This window comes from Castor canadensis, chromosome 3 (genome assembly GCF_047511655.1).
Source record: "Castor canadensis chromosome 3, mCasCan1.hap1v2, whole genome shotgun sequence".
NCBI classification, from domain to species: Eukaryota; Metazoa; Chordata; class Mammalia; order Rodentia; family Castoridae; genus Castor; species Castor canadensis.
Genome location: NC_133388.1, coordinates 60,062,750 through 60,084,980, shown reverse-complemented (window position 1 = coordinate 60,084,980; position 22,231 = coordinate 60,062,750). Strand labels below are relative to the sequence as shown.

At 35.2% G+C, this 22,231-nt stretch overlaps 2 protein-coding genes across 11 annotated transcripts in view; one reads left to right on the top strand and one right to left on the bottom strand.

The window, feature by feature from the left end:
* Fancm (FA complementation group M) overlaps window positions 1-2,429 on the top strand; it is a 58,011-nt gene extending 55,582 nt beyond the window's left edge. For all 3 annotated transcript variants that reach the window (XM_074068041.1, XM_074068040.1, XM_074068042.1), the window contains 2 exons: window positions 68-359; window positions 2,128-2,429. In XM_074068041.1, coding sequence (XP_073924142.1) covers window positions 68-359; window positions 2,128-2,266 — 431 coding nt within the window. In that variant the 3' untranslated portion in view covers window positions 2,267-2,429. The remainder of the gene's footprint in view (window positions 1-67; window positions 360-2,127) is intronic.
* Window positions 2,430-6,033: 3,604 nt separating this feature from the next.
* The window catches only part of Mis18bp1 (MIS18 binding protein 1), a 37,956-nt gene continuing 21,758 nt past the window's right edge, over window positions 6,034-22,231 (bottom strand). For 6 of the 8 annotated variants that reach the window (XM_074068046.1, XM_074068045.1, XM_074068043.1 and 3 more), the window contains 7 exons: window positions 21,289-22,141; window positions 18,634-18,806; window positions 17,754-17,914; window positions 13,888-14,036; window positions 9,771-9,855; window positions 7,205-7,256; window positions 6,034-7,032 (listed from right to left, as the gene is read on the bottom strand). In XM_074068046.1, coding sequence (XP_073924147.1) covers window positions 6,932-7,032; window positions 7,205-7,256; window positions 9,771-9,855; window positions 13,888-14,036; window positions 17,754-17,914; window positions 18,634-18,806; window positions 21,289-22,141 — 1,574 coding nt within the window. In that variant the 3' untranslated portion in view covers window positions 6,034-6,931. The remainder of the gene's footprint in view (window positions 7,033-7,204; window positions 7,257-9,770; window positions 9,856-13,887; window positions 14,037-17,753; window positions 17,915-18,633; window positions 18,807-21,288; window positions 22,142-22,231) is intronic. The other 2 variants (XM_074068049.1, XM_074068048.1) reach the window with 2 other exon arrangements.

The following is a 22,231-nucleotide window of genomic DNA, read 5'->3' as shown; positions in this document are numbered from 1 at the left end:
GTGTATTAACTATTCCACTTCATATTAGTTACTAAAATTTGCATTTTCCTAAATATGAAATACTTAGGAGATACATCAAGGATGTTTAGAAGAACAAAGAGCTATGACAGTCTGCTGATCACCTTAATTGGTGCTGGAATCCGAATTCTTTTCAGTTCCTGCCAAGAAGAAACTGCAGATTTGCTAAAGGAACTTTCTTTAGTGGAACAAAGAAAAAATTTTGGCATTCATATTCCAGCAATGACGAATAGTAGTAAATGTGAAGCACTTCAGTTTTATTTAAGTATTCCCAATATAAGTTATGTAACTGCATTAAGTATGTGTTACCACTTTTCATCTGTGAAAAAGATGGCCAACAGGTATGTCCATTTCGGTATTATTTTTAAATAGTTACTTTTAAATGTTCATTAGAGATTTGTTGCCTGCTAACATGTATGAAGCAGAGGACTGCTTCATGAAGCCGAGAACATTATGGGAAAAAGAAAGTATAGGGGGATTGCCTTTAAGGAGCTTAAAGCTCTGGTGGGGGAATGGGGGGCGGGGAGATAGACAATAAATGACACTTACCTTTGACCTTACATTCTATTATTTCTGGGCTGTTCAGTTCTGTCATTAGGAAAATGTTCACACTGAGAACTTTACTAGCTTTTTTGTTTGCTTTGTGGTATAAGGAATCAAACACAGGGCCTTGCTCATGCTACCCCGATGCTCTACCACTGAGGTACTGCCCTAGTTTTTGATCACTATAGTGCTTGAAAGATTGAAGCACTGTAGTGCTTGAAGATTTTAGAACATAGGTTCTAATTAAAGGCCCATAAAAAGTGTCTTAGCTCTAGTTCTGGCTGCTAAAACAAAATATCATATGCTGGTTAGCTGACTTACAAAAAAACCAGAATTTTCAGTTCTGGAGGCTGGAAGTCTGAGATCAGGGTGCTAACATGATTGGGTTTTGACAAGGGCCCTCTTCTGGGTTGCAGTCTACTGAGTTCTTCTGTGGTTCTATAACAGAAAATAGAGCCTCTTATTATAAGGGCAGTGAGAACTTTACCCTTAGAATCTAATTATCTCCAAAGGCCCATCTCCAAATCCCATCTATATTGAAGTCTTTTTTTTTTTTAAACTTTGAGAAAAAAAGCCTCTTTCTGCAGTATTTTAGACCAGGCTAGATTTGAACTCATGACCCGCCTGCCTCAGCCTCCCAAGTTCTCAGATTATAAGTAAGCATGCATCACCAACAGTCAGCTTGCATGAAGTCATATCTGCATCACTGTAATGAAATACCTGGCATAGCCTACTTAGGAAGAAGCAGCTTACTTAACACAGTTGGGAGGTTCAAAGTCCAAATGGCAGCTAAGGCTGATCCTTGGGTATTTCCCCTCATGATGTAGGAACAAATGCAGAGGCAAGCGATTTTGGGCCAGGTACAGAGAGAGACTGGGGTTCATAGTTACTTCAGGACTTCCCACAAGGCTCCACCTCTTAAATGTCCACACCATCTTCCAATACATCACTTTGGGGACCAAGTTTTTTACATGTGTATCTTGAGGAATGGGGTGGGAGGGACCATCTTCAAACTATAACACTATCACATTTGGAATAGGGTTCCAACATGACTTGGGAGAGGGGGCACAGATATTTAGTCCTACACTTGGTAAAAATCGTTTGTTATTGCAGATGATTTTAAAGAAAGTAAAAAGTATCTTAAACAAAAATGTCTTTTTTCAGAAACAGAGAACAGGATGGTAAAACAGGACCTGTCTGTCCTAATCAGTGGCAGGGGTTAGGATATAAGGAAAGAGTATAGGAAGCGAATATGGTAAAAATATTATGTAGTCATATATCAAAATGAAAAAATAAGACCTGTTGAAACAATTCCAAGAATGGGGGGAAGGGGATGAATCAACAGTGATATATTGCAAGAACTTTTGTAAATGTCACAATGTATCCCCAGTACAACAGTGATAAATAAAAAGCTGACTAGTATGATATATCAACTGTATTTAAAATGCTTGAGAAGAGATGACTTTCTTAAAGGCTACTATGTTTTGATCTTTTATAGAGGATAAAAATATTAAATTTCATAAAAGCCAAAAGTTCTAGTTTGTTTCTCTTTAATATATTTTTCAGCTCACCCCAAGAAATCTCTATGTATGCACAAGTAACTCATCAGAAAGCTGAGGAGATCTATAGATATATGCACTATGTATTTGACATGCAAATGTTACCGAAGGATCGTCACCAAGACAGACTGAAATCTAGTGCATAATCAGACAGCTCAAGAACTGTCTAAGAACTCTCACAATTTATGTGCACTTCAGTAATTATTGTTGTGCTTTGTAAGTATCAGTTTAAAATATGTAAATAAGAGATATTTGTATTGTATACATTTTAATTTATGTAAAATTATATATAAATGATTTAAAAGGAAACCTTTGATGTTGAATAATCATTTTGACTACCTGGATTATGAAACTAATGGAGTGGCTCAAGCAGTCAGAGCACCTGCCTTACAAGCATGAAGACCTGAGTTCAAAACCCAGTGCCACAAAAAAAAAAAAAGTAAAAAAGATGACGGAGATGTATTTTGGAATTTTTTTGAGATGAAAGTACTGTCAATGTAATTTGTTGTCATAAGTGTCCATGACTGCTGCCAACTTAGTGCTCATAAATAACTTTTCTTGTCTATAAAATGTATCAATATTTTGAATGTGTCTAGTCTAAATATATATACTGGATAAGAGGTGGGTGGTGGATGTGTTGAGAGATAAAAGATCTAATAACTAGAAAGTTAGAAATTTTAACTGAATGTCATCTCCACCAAAAGTATCCATCGAGGTCAAGTATAGTCAAATCTTAATAGGAACTCTTATCCTGACTCTTTATCTTGTCTGTGATGCTAGTAATACTTTACAATGGTTCTATGTACTGATAAGAAGCAGCCCATAATTATGGGCTTTTTCACCCTCCATTTAGACTCCTTTACCATTTCTCCTGTTGTCTTATTCTTTCTCCTGATAGCTTGTTGGGTTGTTGAACCAGTCAGGGCTGAGACCTTTCTTCACCTTAATCCCAGTAGGGACTTCAGAACTCATCTAGTTCAAATTGCTTTTTTTTCCCCTTCTTGTTAGGTAATAAAAGTGGTGTCTAGCAATCAGTGATTTATTCAGGTTTCAACCAGAACACTGGAATTAAATATGATTCTTTTTCACACTACTGTATTGATAAAGGGGAACCAAAAAGCTACTCTAATTGTTCTAAAAGCAACTGACCTCTTATCTGCTGTCCAAAATCCTTTCAAAACAGAGGGAAGAGCAATAGATTACTGGTTGGTGTACAGGCCAACAGTCCATTCCCTTAGATCTGAATTTACCCATACAGTTGTGTTATGATGCTTGGATTTCTGCTTGTTCATAAATAGCATTTCTCCTTTATAATGATATGATGCTAAGCTTAGTCAGAAAAAGGAAAGGGGCCTTTCTTACTAGTTCCAGTGTGCTGCTGCTTACTGCTTCATTCTCCTGCACATGGTCTACCAGTGGTGCCTCTGGGTAGGGACCTCTGGTGGTGCTCAACCCCAGCCGCATACCAGAAATATGCCATCCCTCCACAACCTCACTGACCTGTACCTAGCAGGTGGCATACAACCTGCAATAGAATAGGAATGACACTGAATGAGTTCTGTCTTGATGCAAGGAATATGAGCAGTGAGGGGTCAGACTTTTTGGTCTGGGCCAAATCTGTATCATTTCACAATTATCTTGTTTTCTACCATGTGACTTAATAACCTTAACTTTTTTCATTTTAGCCATTTGGACTTCTTCCTTTGAAAAGGCTCTGTTCAGTTCATTTGCACATTTTGTCGTTGGGTCATTGATTTTTTTGGCGTTTAATTTTTTTAGCTCTCTCTATATTCTGGTTATCAGTCCCTTATCTGATATGTAGCTGGCAAAGATTTTCTTCCATTCTGTGGGCAGCCTCTTCAATTTAGAGACCATTTCTTTTGTTGTGTGGAAGTTTTTAAATTTCACGTTGTCCTTTGTTGTAGTTGCTGAGCCCCTTGAGTTCTACTGAGGAAATCATTCTTATGCCTGTTGCTTCCATTGTATTCCCTGCTCTTTCCTGTACCAACTTCAAGGTTTCAGATCTTATATTAAGGTCCTTAAGCCACTCTGAGTTGATACTTGTACAGGGTGACAAATGGACCTAGTTTCAGTTCTCTGCAGGCAGATATTCAGTTTTCCCAGCAACATTTGTTGGAGAGGGTGTCTTTTTTCCATCGTATGTTTTTGGCACCTTTGTCAAAAATGAGGTGGGCATAGCTGTAGGTCTTCTATTATACTGGTCTTCATGTCTGTTTTTATTACTATGGCTCTGTAGTATAGTTTGAAGTCAGGTAGTATAATACCTCACCGTTGCTTTTTGCTCACTATCGCCTTGGCTATTTGAGGTCGTTTGTGTTTCCAAATGAACTTTAGGGTTGATTTTTCAATCTCTAATCATTGGGATTTTGATGGGAATTGCATTGACATGTAGATTGCTTTTGGTAGTATAGGTATTTTTACTATGTTGATTCTACCAATCCATGACCATGGGAATTTCTACCTTCTGTAGTCTTATTTCATTTCTTTCTTCAGTGGTTTAGTTTTCCTTGTAGAGGTCATTCACATCCTTTGTTAAGTTTATACCTAGGTTTTTTTTTTTTTTTTAAGGTACTGTAAATGTAATTGTTTTCCTATATTCTTTCTCAGTTTGTTCATTGTGGTTTTATAGATTTTGTATCCTGTTACTTTGCTGAAGCTGTCTATGATGTCTAGGAGTTTTTTCAGGTCTTTTAGGTATAAGATCATGTTGTTTGTGAATAAATAGTTTGACTTCTTCCTATTTGTATTCCTTTTATTTCTTCTTCCTGTCTTATTGCTATGGCTAAGAATTCCAAGATGATGCTGAATAGGAGAAGGGAGAGTAGGCACCCTTGTCTCATTCCTGATTTTAGGGGGAATGGTTTCAGTTTTCTCCATTAAGTATGATGTTAGCTATGGGTTTGTCATATATAGCCTTTAATATGTTGAGGTACATTCCTTTTATTCCTAATTTCTTCAGTGCTTTTATCATGAAAGGATGTTGAATCTTATCAAAGGCTTTTTCTGCATCTATTGAGATGATCAAGTGTTTTCTGTCTTTGCTTCTGTTAATGTGGTGTATTACATTTATAGATTTGCATATGTTGAACCTCTACTGCATCTTTGGGATGAAGCCAACTTGGGTCATGGTGAATCTTTGATATGTTGTTGAGTTCAGTTTGCCATTATTTTATTGAGGATTTTTGCATCTGTTCATTAAAAATATTGGCCTGTAATTCTCTTATTTTGTTGTGTCCTTGTCTGGTTTTGGGATGAGTGTATTACAGACTTCATAGAATGAGTTTGGCCATGTTCCTTCCCTTTTTACTTCCGGGAAAAGTTTAAGGAGTGTTGGTATTAGTTCTTCTTTAAAGGTCTGGTAGAATTCAGTGAAGAATTCATCAGGTCCTGGACTTTTCTTTTTTGGGGGGAAACTATTGCTGCTTCAATTACATAGTGTGTGTTATACATCTGTTTAGGTGATTAATATCCTCTTGGTTCAATTTTGTATTAACCATCTTAACTTTTAAAAACACTACCCATTAATCTCAAGCAGCACAGCATTGTACCAAATATTGGCAACTCAACTTCTACAACAGTATTTTTAATAATCCTTTCTTTTGTCCTGTCTTATAGCTACCAAGCATCTTAAGGCAGATACTACTAGTTTAAAAGAAGAATCTTAGTTCAGTTGCATCATTCTTTTCAAATCTTATATTGCTATAAATCCTCTAGATACACAATTGCTATTTATTACTGACTAAATTTTTAAGAGACAAGAAAATGTTATGTTCTACTAAAAGTTCAGTATTTTTGAGGAAACTTGAACAGGACCAGTAACAAAATGTATGTTTGTTTTCTTTCTCTGATAGGATAGTTTAGACAAAAAATAAAGCAACAACCCAGAAACAAATACTATAAAATCAAGCTAACTTTATTTGAACAATCTAACTGGAAGGAAAGGATAGTGAATTTGCAATATGTACTATAACTGGAGGGAAGATAATTTATGACAAATTTTGAAAACAATGATAGAATAAGCTAAAAGTTTATTTCTAAAGAAGCTTCCAGTGAAAGAAATGGTGATGTAACATTAACTTGACAACTCTTATAATGGTAATTAAGGAGTCTAATCTACAGTTTTTAATTTTGAGAGAATTTAAGCTATGCCTGCATATGTATATAAGGTCACAGAATGCAACAGAATCTGTTATCTGGTTCTGTCTAATAAAATAATGAAAAGGCAGTGAATTAAATTTAATTGTTTCATAGATAGGCCAATCACAAGTTTTAAGACATATAGTTTGTAGAGAAGCATGTCATATAGTTTCAACAATGTGTAATTTAAGCATTACATCTACTCTGGCTTGTACTATCAAATGGTAAAAAATACTAAGAGTTTTCATTAATTCAGTAGCTACTAATCCAAACTATTTCATTCCCCTACCACTGCTGACTGAAGGAAGGACAGCATATTTTCTTGAAAACATTTGAAATCTACATGGGGCATGATTTTATTAAAATAAATAGACTTGGATTCTTAAAAAAAAGGAGACAACTATATTTTAATATTACATAAACCAAATTTGTAAGTATCTGCACAAGCAGAACATTTTTCCTTACGTTTTTGGCAAGTTGCAGCAATGAGAAAATATGATACAGGATATTTCACCTTCATTACAAACATGAAACCTTTGAAAAGAGAATCCACATTTTCATATGAAGCTATATCACAAGTAAATACCTATTCTACAAATGAAGATACAAACACAACATCTGCAAATCCTGGAAGTTGTATTTTCTTAGTTTTACTATGAATCAGAGTTTGAAAAATAGTAATCTTTCTCTTCTTCATCTAAAGATTCCATAGTATTAGTGAACAGTTTTCCAGTACCAGAATTTTCTCCTAAATCTGTGAAGAGAAGTTTAATAAAAATAATAAATATATTTCCAAGTAATTTCACTGAAACATAAAACAACTACAAGGAACTAAATGGTAGGTCTGTGTACTTGACAATTAATTTAATACCATCAGAAGAGATTGCCTTTAATAGAACCAGCTATAAAAGAAAGAAATGTATTACCTTTGTTAAACAAGGTTTTTCTTGATGTTGGAGTTGAGAAGTTAGTTTCAGCCTATAAAAGAGTTCATATTATTACTAAGTGGCATGTTCTGTGATGCCTCCTCAAATCTGCTTCATCCCTAGAGAGCTCTGAATGCATGCCCATAGTAACATTTAATCACTTTATGTTACCAGTAAAATGCCCAGTTCTCTTTTAAGTTAAGTTTATACAGGGCAAAGGCCACTGCTCGCAGACATTAGTATAAGAAAATATTATAAACTAAAGGATAGTCTATGGACCTCTGAAAGTTGTGAAAATATACTAAGTACTTATTTCATTTAAGTAATTAATATCTTGGGCTAGCAATCTAAAAATATAACCATATCTTTTTTTAAAATAAATTTTATTAGAATATATTCATTATATGGGGGGATTCATACTGACAATTTTGATTAGACATACTGTACATTAGTTACAAAGTATATCTTATAATCAAAATAATTGTAGGTAAAACTACATCTGAAAAACATACTAGCAAAATTTTAATTCTCTTTATTTAATTGGCTAAAATAGTAATACACTGCAAGATTAAGTACATTCTCATTCTTTTCTATAAATGGTTTTCAAAGTAGCCATAGTTTCGTTTTAAATGAAAAGGAGTAACAGAAAATATGATAGAATATTTTTCTTATAATAAGGATTAATTATTGTTAGAAGCTCTTGAGATACAAGTTCATAATCATACTGATGTAAATGTTATTTCCTCCCTGTGAGATGGGACAAAACATTGCATTACATCATTTAGCCCTCACAACCACTCAGTAACATAAACCAGTATCATCATGATCCCCATTATCATACAGTGAAGAAGATTAGAAAGCTCAAGTATTTCCCTCAGTGCAATAAACCTCGTGTGGGAAGACAGACCTTGAAATTAACATTTTTAACATAATTCTTTGCTCTTCCTTGCTAGCACATTGGCTAAAAATATTAGGCTATTAAAAATGTGGTTAAGTCACAAACATTACAGTTTAGTAGATAGCTCAAATTGTAACCCACTAAGAAAACAAAAAATCCAGAACTACAATGATCTAAGAAACATAGAAAAATAAGTTTTTAATAGGAGAGACCCTTATAAATACACCTGTATCAATCTCTTCTCATTTTGCACAGAATAAAATGAATGTATTACTCTTGCAATGCAGTATGGCCTATGGATCATCAGCAGGAGCATCACTTATTAGAAATGCAGAATCTTAAATCCACTGGATCAGAATCTGGGATTCAACAAGATCCCCAGGTGACATCCATGCATATTTAAGCTTGAGAACTATTGGCCCAGGCACATGTGAAGGCAACCCAGCTTACTGGGTTGCAAAATAGGGACTAGAAGCCAGATCTTAGGACTCCCATTCTAAAGCAATCAATTCCAGGTCCTTTGCTACAAAACAAAATTTCATTCTCATTAAGGAATGAGGGATTGGAAAAAGTCTTAAGGTTTCCTGAGAATGAGTCTGCTTAGTTCACTTGGGGAAAACAGCTACCTTTTGAAGAACTAGGCCCCAGATTGATTTTAAATCTAGGTCAAGCCCATTACAAAGGACTATATAATCCCAATTATTTAGTTTAGAGACTCTAAGAAGAGTTATGCTCTGGCCAATTTGCACTAAAAGTGCTTCAAGGTGATTAGAAAAGGAAGTACTTTCTAATGGAGTCCCAAAAGTTATTATTCTCAAAGATCAACTATTTTGTTTGAGAAAATTTAGGTGAATTATATAGGTCACTGTATTAAGGCAACCTTAGGTTAAATTATTTTCTATATATAGACTTTAAATACTGGAATTTAAAAACAAGAAGCTGAAAAGCTGCATAGGAATGGGTGAAAAAATGGGGGTAGGGAGGCAATACTGGGGTTTGAACTCAGGATTTCTCACTTGTTAGCAGGTGCTATACAACTTGAGCCACTTCACCAGCCCTGTTTTGTGTTGAGTATTTTTGCAATAGGTTCTAGTGAACTATTTGCCTAGGACTGGTTTTGAACTGAGATCCTTCTGATCTCTGCTTCCTTAGTAGCTAGGATTGCAGATGTGAGTCACAGATGCCTGGTCCCAGCTCATTGAGATGAGGTATCACTAATGCACAGGCTGGCCTCAAACCATGGTCCTCCGAATCTCTGCCTTCCTACTAGGTGGGATTACAGGCGTTCACCACCATACAAGCTTTTCTTTTTCTTTTTAAAAAATTTTTGGTGGCACTAGGGTTATGTTATTGAGCTCAGGGTCTCATACTTGCTACTCAAGCGTCTTCCACTTGAGCCATACCCCTCACCCTATGAAATTTCTTATTCTATGAAAAATCATAACTCAATTAGTTTGGATTATTGTTCAGTCACTAAATGGATACTTTCCTCCAGGATTTATATACTTACTTGATTCACAACCTCGTATTAGAATTTTATTAGGCTGTAATACAATCCTGGAGGGCAGGAACTGTCACATAACTCGTAACTACCAGTGTTCTACAGTAGAACACTGTGTGTAGAACAGTTGTTCTACAGATAAGTGGTGGATAAATAACAACACTTACTGTATTTTTCTTAACGTTGCCCCAGATAATGCCATTTCTTTTATGATTTTTTTGCATACGATAAACGTATTTATCACAATCATCCCTGTTTGAATACAAAATAATGTTGTCAATGTAAACAATCATACTTTTATTCATAGGTCAAATAGCAATTGACAAAAATCTATTTTAAAGTCTGGATTTTCTTTTCTATTTTAATGAGAATGGTGTGCCTGTGGAAATGGACAAAATACTTTAATTCCATTGGCAATGCTGACTGAGGATATTCTAGGGAATAGTGTTTAGCTTATTGTTTCTGTCCATCTGTGCTCTTTCCCATTTCCCTCTATGCTACCTCATTTCCAAAACTCTCTTAGTTCTTGTCGTTGACTCTCTTCTGTCATTTACCCCTTTTTCTTCCTTCCTTCTTCCTTCCTGTAATTTAGAATAAGTTTCACGGTTGATCACCTTAAGGATATTGCTGGTGATGACAACCCTCAATTTCTATCTTCCAGTTGTGCAACTGTGTTGTGTTTTCAGTCCAGCTTATTTAAGTTTAGTAGCCCTTTTATTTCTACATAATCATGTTTCTTGAATTTCCCATTTCAACTTGAAGATTTTAATTTTTGTTCCCATGTCTTTACCTTATCTCTTCTGCTCATTCTTAGCAAGGAAATTTGACTTACAGTTTACAGATAATAGAAGCCAAAGCAAATGGTTGCTTTCAGCTCCCAGTTATACAGCTCCTAGTCCTACTAACGTCAGCAATTCCCATCTTCTCCATTGGCCCCAAAATATTTTGTTGTTGTTGGCACTGGAATTTGAACTCAGGGCTTCATGCTTGCAAAGCATGTTCTCTACTGCTTGAGCCACACCTCCAGTCCACTGTGCTCTGGTTATTTGGAGATGGGGTCTCAAGAACTATTTGCCCATGTTGGCTTCAAACTGCAGTCCTCCCAATCACAGCCCCCAAGTAGCTAGGCTTATAGGTGTGAGCCACTTGGCCTGGCTGGATCCAAGATCTCCTGTGTATGATCTGTTATCTTTTCTCCTTCATGGCTATTTGGATGTTAACCTCAAAGGTATGATATGCAATAATTTGTAAATGTGTGATTATATTAAATTACTTATCTTAAACACAAACACGGCTGTACAGCAAGTGAGTAAACCTAGTCATTTGCTAGCGAGTTGCTTAACAAATGTATAGCCCTAGCCAGGTCAGGAAAAGCACCTCACAAGAAGACTCTCCATACAACAAAGCTAAGTTTTTCACTTTTGAAGTGACAAAATGTTTCATTATTTAAAATTGTTATAAAAAGTAAGCCAACTACTGGAGCTGGTAAAGTCAAGAGCTAGATAATTGTTTTCTTATAAAGTTTTAGGAAACATCATTTTATAATATAAGTGAGTCTATCATGTATGTAAGAAAACTGTCATAATTTCCTTAATTGTAGAAGTGATACAAACTGCAGAAAATACCCTCCTACCCCAAAACAAAACATACAATTCACACCACTGTCATTCTGCAGCCTCTAAATAATGGCTGATGTTGATAGAAACAAAGAGTCCTCCCTTTCTCATGAATTCATGTCGTATAGAATTGGAATTGGGATCATACTACATGTATATAGGGTTTTTTTTTCCTTTTTTGGTGCTACAGGAATTTGAACTCAGGGCTTCACACCTGCTGGACTGGCACTCTACCACTTAAGTCATGCCTGTAGCCCTTTTTTGCTTTAGTTCTTTTTCAGACAGTGCCCTGAGTTTTTGTCCAGGGTCAGTCTCAGACTGATCTTCCTACCTATGCCTCTGGTGTAGCCGGGATTATAACCAGCACCACCATGCCCAGGTTATTTGTAGAGATGAGAGTTTTAACTTTTTGTTCAGGCTGGCATTGAATCACCATTCTCTGGATTTCCATCTCCCAAGAAGCTAAGATTACAGGTGTGAGCCATAGCACCCAGCCTTATTTCAAACCTTATAAAGACTTCCGTCTGTAATCCACTGAACATTTTCCATGTCATTAAAAATTATTAAAGACATGAGTTTTTTAAAGTTTTGAGACAGGATTCACCATGTAAACCAGGCTAGACTAGAAATTATGGCGCCTGCCTCAGCCTTCAGAATGCTAGGATTACAGGTATGTACTATGACACCCAATGAAAGGCATGATTTTTTTCCCCTTTTTTTGGAGTACTGGGGCTTGAACTCCGGGCCTTCACCTTGAACCACTCCACCTACTCTATTTTTGTGAAGGGTTTTTCAAGATAGGGTGCTGCCAATTATTTGCTTAGGCTGGCTTCAAACTGTGATCCTCCTGATCTCTGCTTCCCGAGTAGCTAGGAGTGCCTGGCAAAAGGCATGATTTTTAATATTATCTATCATTTTGTTATATGGACAGGAATTTTGTAACTCTTCCCTTCTTTTTGGACTTTAAGGCCATTGTCAAATTTCCAATATGCTGTTTTTTAGTGTCTTTGTTCATACAACTATGAGTACATACTTGTCGAAATTTCTTATTTCCTTAGAACCAATAAAATTCGTATTCTAAGGCTTTTAATGTTTGAGCCAAAGTGTTTTATCGTCAACTTTGTCCAAAATTAAACTCAGTATGCTTTCACTTGTAATAAATATTTAAACAAAAATTAATTTGTGGATTTCAGGGGAAAAATTATTTTTCTCCAGAAAGTACAAATTGAGCTTCATGAGAATACTGAATAATTTTTTTCTCAGTCATTATTTGGTTTCTGCCTCTCACAGTACACAAACTGCTCTTCTTATGATCAACATTGGCCTTTGAATTGCCAAACAGAAAAGTCTATTTTTGAGCCTCATTCTTGCTACTTTCTGTCTTTCTCTGACATGTAACTGTTGGCCTCTCCTGTTGCTTTTTTTTTTTTTTAAATATTTCAAATAGTTCCTAATATCAATATGGTTCAAAGTTCAAGTCTTCCTATTCACCATTAGATACCTTAGTTTCTCCACCTAAAGATCACCAATTGTTCAACTCCTTACGGGTCTTTTCAGGTCTATCTAATAAAAGCAATTATGTATATGCACATAAATACAAGTATATATAATCAGGTATCTTGGCTCATTGCTGTAACCCCAGCAACTGGGAGGTCAAAGCAGGAGATCAAGAGTTCAAGGTCATCCTGGGCTACCTGGCACACAGATCATGTCAAAAGACAACAAAAGCTTCAATTATACAAATATATATGCATGCACACCATATATAGCCTCTAGCATATTAGTCAGTGTTTCCAGCTATATATGTCAGAATTTATTTAATTATTCCCTATAGATATTTGAATTTTACCATTATGTACATTCGCAATTCTATGGGCTGGGGACGTGATTCAAGAGCACCTGTGTAGCAAGCACAAGGCCTTGAGTTCAAACTCCATCCAGTACCACCAAAAAAAAAAAAAAAAAATCCCATAGTTGTGGGATTCCTGGGCCAAAGGGTGTATGAGTTTATTATGTTGATAGTTACTACTGACAAATTGTTGCTACAGGATTGTACTGATTTACCTTCTCATTAACAGTGCATGAAAAGGCTTCTGTTTTCTTCTTAATTTACAGTAGTGCTAAATATATTAAGAAATTAACATTCTGTCTGTGATAAATTACATTACATTCTTTTCTCAGATCATTTATCTTTCAGTTGTGTATGGTGGTTGCTACCAGGTAAAACTTAGTAAAACTATCTATCTTTTTGTTGGTGGCTTCTGAGTTTTGCATCACAGTTAGAAAGACCTTTGTGGGGCTGGAGATGTGGCTCAAGTGGCCCTAAATTTAAAACCCCAGTAATGGGGGAAAAAACCAAAAAAGACCTTCATGATATGAGATTATAATTCTCCACAAAGATTCTTTAGGATATTTTTACATGTAAAACTATCCATTTGGAATTTATCCTAATGTAAAATATGAGCTCTATCACAACACTACATTGAATGTCAGCCCTAACTTACTGAAACTGTCCATCCTTGACTTTCAGGAACTATTCATTCTTCACTCTTCATTTTCATAATGATAACTTTCCTTTTTAATTCATTTGTATTTCTCAATTCACAAAATGTTTAAATGTTCCTTAACATGCTAATGCAGAAAATTAAAACATCACACATGTGTTTACCTTTTTATAGTGGCTAGCATGCCAGGACTGACATGCTGACACTGAGGAGTTTTTGCCAGTGGAAAGATAACTGATGATGGAGTTGCTGGATTTCTGTCCATGTTCGGCAAAAAATCATCGTCATCTTGATTATACTGGAAACTTGGCAACTAGAGAACGTACACTTTTAGAAGGCACTCACAGAAATACATTTTGTCATTATCACAAAATGAGTTTTGGTGGGCTGATAAGTTGTTTTCTTCCTTATAATTTTCCCAATCAGATAATTAAAAACAATAGATGACAAGCCTTGTTCACCTGTCATTGTAGCATGAAAGCTGTGATTCACAGTATCCAAACAAATGGGCATGTCTGTGTTCCAATAACATTTTGTTCATAAAAACAGATGATAGGCTGGATTTGGCTCACACCTTAGGTGTAAACAGAATAAAACAAAACTGCAATTCATTTACTATTGTGCTGGTACTTAGTAGTAATTCCAGCATTATTAAACTTTTTTGCATATATATTGCCAATACATAATTCAATCCTTCAGTTTTTATTTACTTCCTTAGAGCACTTGGCAAAAGCTGTTTCTTCCTCCTACCTAACTGGTTCCCCACGTGCACTCACATGTGACCTCCTCCCTCCACCTGGGAATCAGAATCAGAAGCCCCTTCCTCAGATTCTCTTCAGCATACTGCCTGCCCCTCAGTGTGGCACCTACCCTCTCTATTTGTAAATTAAGCTTTATTGGAACACATACACAAAATTTTTACTTACCTTTATAGTAAAACCATAAAGTAGCCATGCCCATAAAACCTTAAGAGGCTGAGGTTGTGAGTGTGAGGCTGGCATGGGCTACACAGCAATACCCTGTCTCAAAAACAAAAAGAAAAATACCAAAGAGAGCAAAAGTGGGCACATATTACAGAAAATGGGCTAAATCATTACTTTTTGGGACTCATGGTTTTGCTATGTAGCCCAGGTAGCCTGGAACATGCAGTCCTCATACCTCAGCCTCCCAGTGCTGGGATTATAGCTGTGTACTAATACTCCTGGCTTTCAATTTCAATTTTTTTTTCTTTTTTAAAACCTGTTTCTAATGTTGCTATGTATTTAGGTCAAAACATGTATTTTTTTTTTTTTTTTTAAAACCTCTGTACCTTTGTAGTGGTGGTGTTTTAACTCAAGGTTGCTAGGCAAGCACGTTACTACTTGGGCTGTATCCCCTTCCCCCATACATACATCTTTAGAAGATTAAATGATGCTGCAGTAAGATAAAGGTAAAACCCATAAAGGATCATGTTGTGAGGACCACAGATGGCTCCCTTAAAATACCTCCTTCTACAACTAGTATAAGCAAAAATAGGCCAAAATAATGTTAAACTCAGTAAAAGAACTGGATTGTCTTTTTTTTTTTTAATGACAAAGTTTTTGAATTCAGGGGCCTTACACTTGCTAGGCAAATGCTCTACTACTCTAGCCATGCCCCCAGCAGCTTTTTAAAATTAAAGATAAGTTGATGACAATATTATGAAGTTGGTGGGCTAGAGGCATGGCTCAACAGTAGAGCACCTGCCTAGCAAGCAGGTGGCCCAGTACTGCCAAATGATTTTTTTTTTAAATTAAAATAAATAGTAACCATAAAGCCCTGAGTTCTAACTCCAGTACTACTCAAAAAAAGAAAATTGGTAGCTGAAAACATTGCCCTTAAGTCTAGCTCACTAATTCAACTCGTTCAATTTTTACACTTAACAACCTAGTTGCCAACATCCCTACATTCATTTTTACTTAATACACTTAACACAGAGATTCTAGAGTCTTATATTTGTGCTACTTAATATACTGTATTCACTACATTTAAGAAAAGCAGTTTTAGATATGTAGATTATTTACCTTTTTTTGCTTCTGATTTCTTAAGATAAATTCTCAAGAACAGAGTTAGTCTTTTTTGGACTTTGTAATATATTGCCATAATGCTTACTAAAAGGTATGATCTACTCATGCATGCATGACTGTATTATTATCAGACTTGCTTTTATTTGCAGTAGATATTTCAACTTATTTTTTGAAAAAGATTCTCTAAACTGGGCCTGGCAACGCAGCCTGTAATTCTAGCCTTGGAAGGCTGAGGCAGGTGGTGACAAGTTGAAAGCCAGCCTGGAATAAATAGTGAGTCCCTATCTCAAAAAAATTAAAAGTTATACATATAATTTATTTTCTTGGTTGATAGCTAAAATGACTATTTCCTCAAATGTTTCTTCAACCTTTTAAATTTCTTTTTGTATATATTTTGCTATGTTCTGGATACTTTTTATTATTCTAATAACATTTCAATGAGGTCATTTTATGTGTTAATGGCTTTGTTGTATTTACTACAAATACTTTATTCTAATCACTTAAGTTTTTGATTATGATACTTTTCATACAACAAAAATTTTTTACACTGAACTGTGTTAATCACTTGCTATACAGTACATAATAGATGGTTATCATCTTAAAAGTTTTTACCTCATAGCTTATTAAATTTTATCATTTTCTCTTTTGGTTGAAAGTATTTGTACTTATTTATGGGATATAATGTTAAAAAATTTGATACATGTATATAATATGTAATAACCAAATCACAATAACTGAAACTTCTCTTTCCTTGATTATCACTTCTCTGTTGAGACCCTTCTAACTCTTATACCATAAAATTTTGATACTACAACTTTGTAGTAGTATCAAGTATGGTGATGCTTCCTGCTTAATTTTTTAAAATTTGTTTTGTTTTTACTTAGGATTTGATTTTACTTAGGATTCTGTGTCTTTTGTGGCTCCTTATGAGTTCTGTGATTTTTTTTCCCCCTTAATTCTATGTAGAATGCCACTGGTGCTTTGTAGGGGGACTGCACTGAATTGAGAGATCACTTTGGATAGCATGAACATTTTTACAATATTAATTCTTCCAATCCAGAAGTGTGGGAAGGCTATTTTTTAGTGTCCTCTGATTTTTTTCATTAGTGTTTTGTCATTTTTATTGTAAAAAATCTTTTACTTTCTTGGTTAAATTTATTCCTTTTTCTAGTTTTGGGTCTTCTTTTTTTCCCCCTCTTTTGGGATATTGTGAATGCAATGCTTTTTAAGTTTTTTCATCACTTCCAACAGTTTAAGGTGAAATCTACATAAAATCAATTTTACAGCCCTCACCCTGCCTAGTTTCTAAATGAGTATCATGTGGGCTACCTGTACTACATAGATCTCAATGTGGAATCATATGATATGTAGGCAATTTTTTAAATAACAGAGCCAGACCACCTGTCCACTGTAGAGAACCCAGCATGGGGCCCGGGTACTGCAATCACAGTTGCACTCTGGGTCTAGTTGGGTTTGTGAAGTTGTACCCTGCCTATCCTACTGCAGTGGAATATCTCTAGGGCCCCAGGAAAGAATAGGGATACACACAGAGGCCTCTGTTTGTTCCCTGTTCTCAAGTTACTGCCCATCTACAGCAGTCTAGGCTCTCAAACTACAGTTATACACTCCTTGTGTTACTGTTTGTGGAAGAAAATATGAGTGCTGGGAACCTGTATTTGACCATGTTGGAATCTTCTTAAATTATGCGTGTGTGAGCGCATGTGCACCTTATGTGTGTTTATGAATATTTGCCCTGTTTCTCCATTTTATGTTTAGTTTTTCAGCATTACTTCTGAATCACTAAAAAAAACTTTAGAAGCTGGTGGGAATGATACAGTAGATTGATTCCTGTACTATTCATTGCTCATGCATGTAGCAGCTACAGATCCTTGGACTAAATATTAGTGATGAAAGAATTATAAAAATTGAAAAATATGGAAGTAAATATAAAGAAAATAATGACTTCCCATATTTGAGACTCTTACCAGTATTCTTTGATTCTGCAAAGGTGTTGTACTGAAAAAATCATCATGGTCATCTTTTGGCAAATGTTCCAGAAAATCCCTCATTTGTTGCTTCCTTTTAAGAGTTCCCACTTTGGCAGTTATATTAATAGTTGGTTTCTTATCAGCATTGTCTCTCTCACCTTAAAAGCCAACAAAATATTTTGATAAGGATGTTTATATTAACTGCTTTATAAAGTTAAGAGCCTCCTGTTATTTTAAAAGTTTCCTACCTAACAAATGGTTCCTTTTACACTGAGATCTGTGTAACATGATCAGCCCACGATTCTCATAGAGAGACTATGTAAGACCAGACAAGGTGAGGTTAGAAAGATGGTTGTACGTGAGAAAGGCTATCTCTCACACCTGTTACTAAATGCCTGATTCACTGAATGTGCTAAAATAGAAATCTCAATGAATTATCATAGCAATACTCTCTAAAACTTATTAATAGGCCTTTTCTGGCATAAACACTTTTTAGTAGCAACCATTGACAAGATTGTGTAGTTCTGGAGCTATAAAACTAAACTTATTCTTAGTTTTCGCATATATTACTACTAAGGGGCCCTAACCATGTGGTCTTAAATTAAATTAGACCCTTAGAACAGTAATTCACATACTGAAATCTCTGTAGCCAGTTTCAGGTTTCCTAGTATAAATTAAAAGCACAAGGCTATTAATCTGTTATTTGTGGAAATAGCTAGATTGGGTAAGACTTAAACAAATGATCTTTAAAGTTGTTTCTGGCTTTACCATTTTGAGAAAGTACCTGTAACAAGATTCACAGATAAATGTTACATGAATTTGGTGAGTAGTTAAAAATCTACACTGAACACTTAGAGAGCACTATTACTAATGTTACCATTTTGGACTTTGGAAATGGCTTTCTTTTTCTTAGTGACATGTTTCCCGGATCCTTTTCCTTGAGGATCTTCCGTGTATTTCCTCTGGCATTCCTTAGCAGTTCGAGAACCTACTGCCATAGCTACATCTGTCCAGAAACCGGGTTTGTGCTTTGGAAGAGATGCAAAAGCACTATGGAAGATCAAATTCAGTTAAGGATCAAGAAATTCAAATCAATAAAGATAATCAGAAAGCATACCACTGAGTTAATGAAATTTACTGGGTTGAAGGAATTTTATCAAAATCATTCTAGACAACTATTTAGGGAAAAGACCTTATTTCATCTACTCAGTAAATTTTTGCACTTAAAATATGAAGATGTAATTTTATATAGGCAACTATTTTTTGTGTTCTATTAAGCCCGAAAAATCTCCCAGTCTTTGAGCATTTTTTTTGTAAGTCAAACTAGTCAATGATTTGATCTTTTGGAAAACTGGCATAACTAACTTTTTGCAGTTTCTTAAATCTTACTGTTGTGACGTGTACTCAAAGATACTCATATACAGTTCAAGTTATAAACTATTTACCACAAAGTTTTATCCTTACAGAGAAAGGAGTGAAGGTAGAAGATTGGGTGGACATGATCAATGCATGATGTATGCATGTATAGAAATATCATATTGAATTCCATAATTTATATAATTAATGTGTTAATAATAATTATAATAAAGAAAATACAGTTGGGTATATCCTGTCCAAAATAAAAAATGTTTTATGCTTGATCTCATACAAATGTAACTTGTACAACTTGGTATTTTTGCAAAAATGCTCACAAAATTGAATTGAAAAAACAAAACCCTAAATATAACATAGCTCCCAATTCAACATAAAAGTTCACTTGTAAAGGAATACTTGTTTACTAGTATATGTATATCCACTTCCCTCCCCCAACAAAAAATTTTTTATAGTGTAGTTAGAATGACATTTTGGCCAGAAAATACCTAAGTTAAAAAGATAAGTAAAAATGATACAAGTTGAATATCCCTTATCTAAATAGTTTTGGGAGCAGAAGTGTTTCTGATTTGTGTATTTTTTTGGGGGAGTGAGGGTGTGGAATATTTGCATATTCACAATGAAATATCTCAGGGATGAGATCCAAATGTGAACATCAAATTAATTTGTTTCATACATACCTTACACACATAGACCACAGGTAATTGTTTGATTGCTTGTTTTATGGAGTGGGGTTTGAACTCAGGTCCTCACACATGCTAGGGAAGCATTCTACCAGTGAGTTATATCCCCTTCTAAAGGGTAATTTTATATAATTATTTTATTGCACTTGAGTTTTGACAGTGACAGGGTATTTTCCTCTGTGGTATTTTGTCAGTACTCAAAAAGTTTCAGATTTTGGAGCATTTTGTATTTTCAGATTAGGGATACTGAACCTGTACTAACTATTCTTTCAACTGCATCATGTCTTTATTTTAAATACTGTTTATTTGACAAATATACAGCAGCCCTCCATATCTGTAGTTCCATATCCATAGACTCAACTAAAATATTCAAAAGAAATTTCCATATGTAATGAACATGGACTTTTCTTCTTGTCATTATTCCCTAAATAACTTTGAGGAATAAGAAAAAGGTTACTTTCTCTGCTTGAAAATAAGGCAGAAGAGGAATGTTTAGGAAAGTGAAGAGTACAGTCAGAGGTACCTCAGCTATAATATTTTGGAGAGAGAGGGATGAGATAAAATGATAGTGGAGATGGACCTAACCAAGGTACGTTGTAAGCATATATGGAAATGTCACAATGAAACACCCTTGCACAACTAATATATGCTAATAAAAATGTTTTAAGAAAAACAAAGAATGCTTGAAGAAAGTAGATTTGAAACCAGGTAGGATGACACACACCTGTAATCCCAGACCCAGGGAGACAGAGACTGGAAGATCCTAATTTCAAGCCCAGCCTGGATTACTTAGTGAGAGCCTGTCTCAAAAAAGAAACAAAACAAAACAAAGAGGGAGGAAGAGAGTGAGAGAGAGAGTGAGTGAAAGTGAGTGACAGTGAGAGAAGAGAGAGAGAGAGAGAGGAAGAAGATGTGACATGAATTTCAAATGTATATGGTTGGAAGGGCACACAGGAAATGTAACATTGAATATGGAATGTTCCTGTGTTATTCTCTCCTTTATCAGTCACATCTTCCTTTCTGTCTACTAGATCATGCCCATCAGCCTACCACTATAAACTGGCATCTGCCATCTTACAAATAAGGAAGTAGGCACCAAACAGCTTCTCTTATTTTCAGACTCCTTTCTATTACCCCTGAATTTTTCTATTCTCCATCTTTGTCAGTTTTCTTGTATGGCCCACTTAAGTTGCCTTTAGCTTTTTATCCTCCTCCCCAACATTCGGTCTTCACAATTATGAGCTGGTTTCCCACCATTACACCACTGAAACCACTTGTCAAGTCTGTGGAGCCAAATTCAGTCCTTATTAGACCTGATTTATCAACAACAGTAAAAACAATGAATCACCCCTATTCATGAAAAATTTTCATTATTGACATCATTATATTGGTAATGGTTACAAGTCATTCTGTTTTTTATGTGTTTAACTGTTTTTGTAGTCACTGCAGATAGTTCAGAGTCAAATCTAAGTACTTACCAATGAAGTTTCTGCAATTCCTTCTCATCCCATTCTTCATCATGATTTAAGCCAGGTAAATGTTTTAAGGGTTGCTTACTAACTTTATCAGATTCCACTGCCTCAATAACCAGAAACTCATTCTCACCACCAGATTTTGGAAAAGTTTCTTTGGCAGAAGACCGAGCTTTCTTTTGCTTGTTATGAAATTCAGTTTCACTCTCCTCAGTTTCAGATTCTGAAATCAGTAGGATATCCCTTGTGGGATCTCTTAGGTTTCTTCTCACTGTTTCTTTGATGTTTCGTGCTCTGGTTTTCTTAACCCCAGCTTTCCTTCTAATTTCATTTTCTGTTTCACTCTCTTCACTTGACAAATCTGATGAAGGATGATGATTGTAAGATGATCTAGCTACTTGGTTTTCAGTTTTCTTCAATTTTGATAGCAAGTTGTTATTTTTCTTAAAGTCATTGGTGACCATTTGTTTATTATTAGGGCTAGGCAGGTTTTGGTTGATAGTGAGCAAATCATATTCATTGCAATCTTCCTTGTTTTTGCTTTTATAGCTCCTACCATACTCAAGTATATTTCCTAAAGTTCCTATGGACTTATTAATGGCACTTACAGTTTTATTTAAGTCTGACTCACTTTCTCCTTGATGTTTTGATACTGAAAACTCTGTTACTGCTTTAATGGTGTCAGAAGACAGATTATACTTCATGCATCTTTGCTCTATCACTTTTTTAGTTTTAAGTGGTGTTAATAAAATGCAAGCTTCCTTCTGACTAACATCCATGTATTTTCTTTCTTCATCTGAGAAGAACTGTTCTCCTGAGGTTAGAATATCAATAGGTACATTCACTTCTTCAGCTCTCTCTTAAATTTCGTAAGACAAAAACCAAAGATCAAAATCTCAAATTAGCTATAAACAAATGTAACCATAAAATATATTATACCTTACTGCCA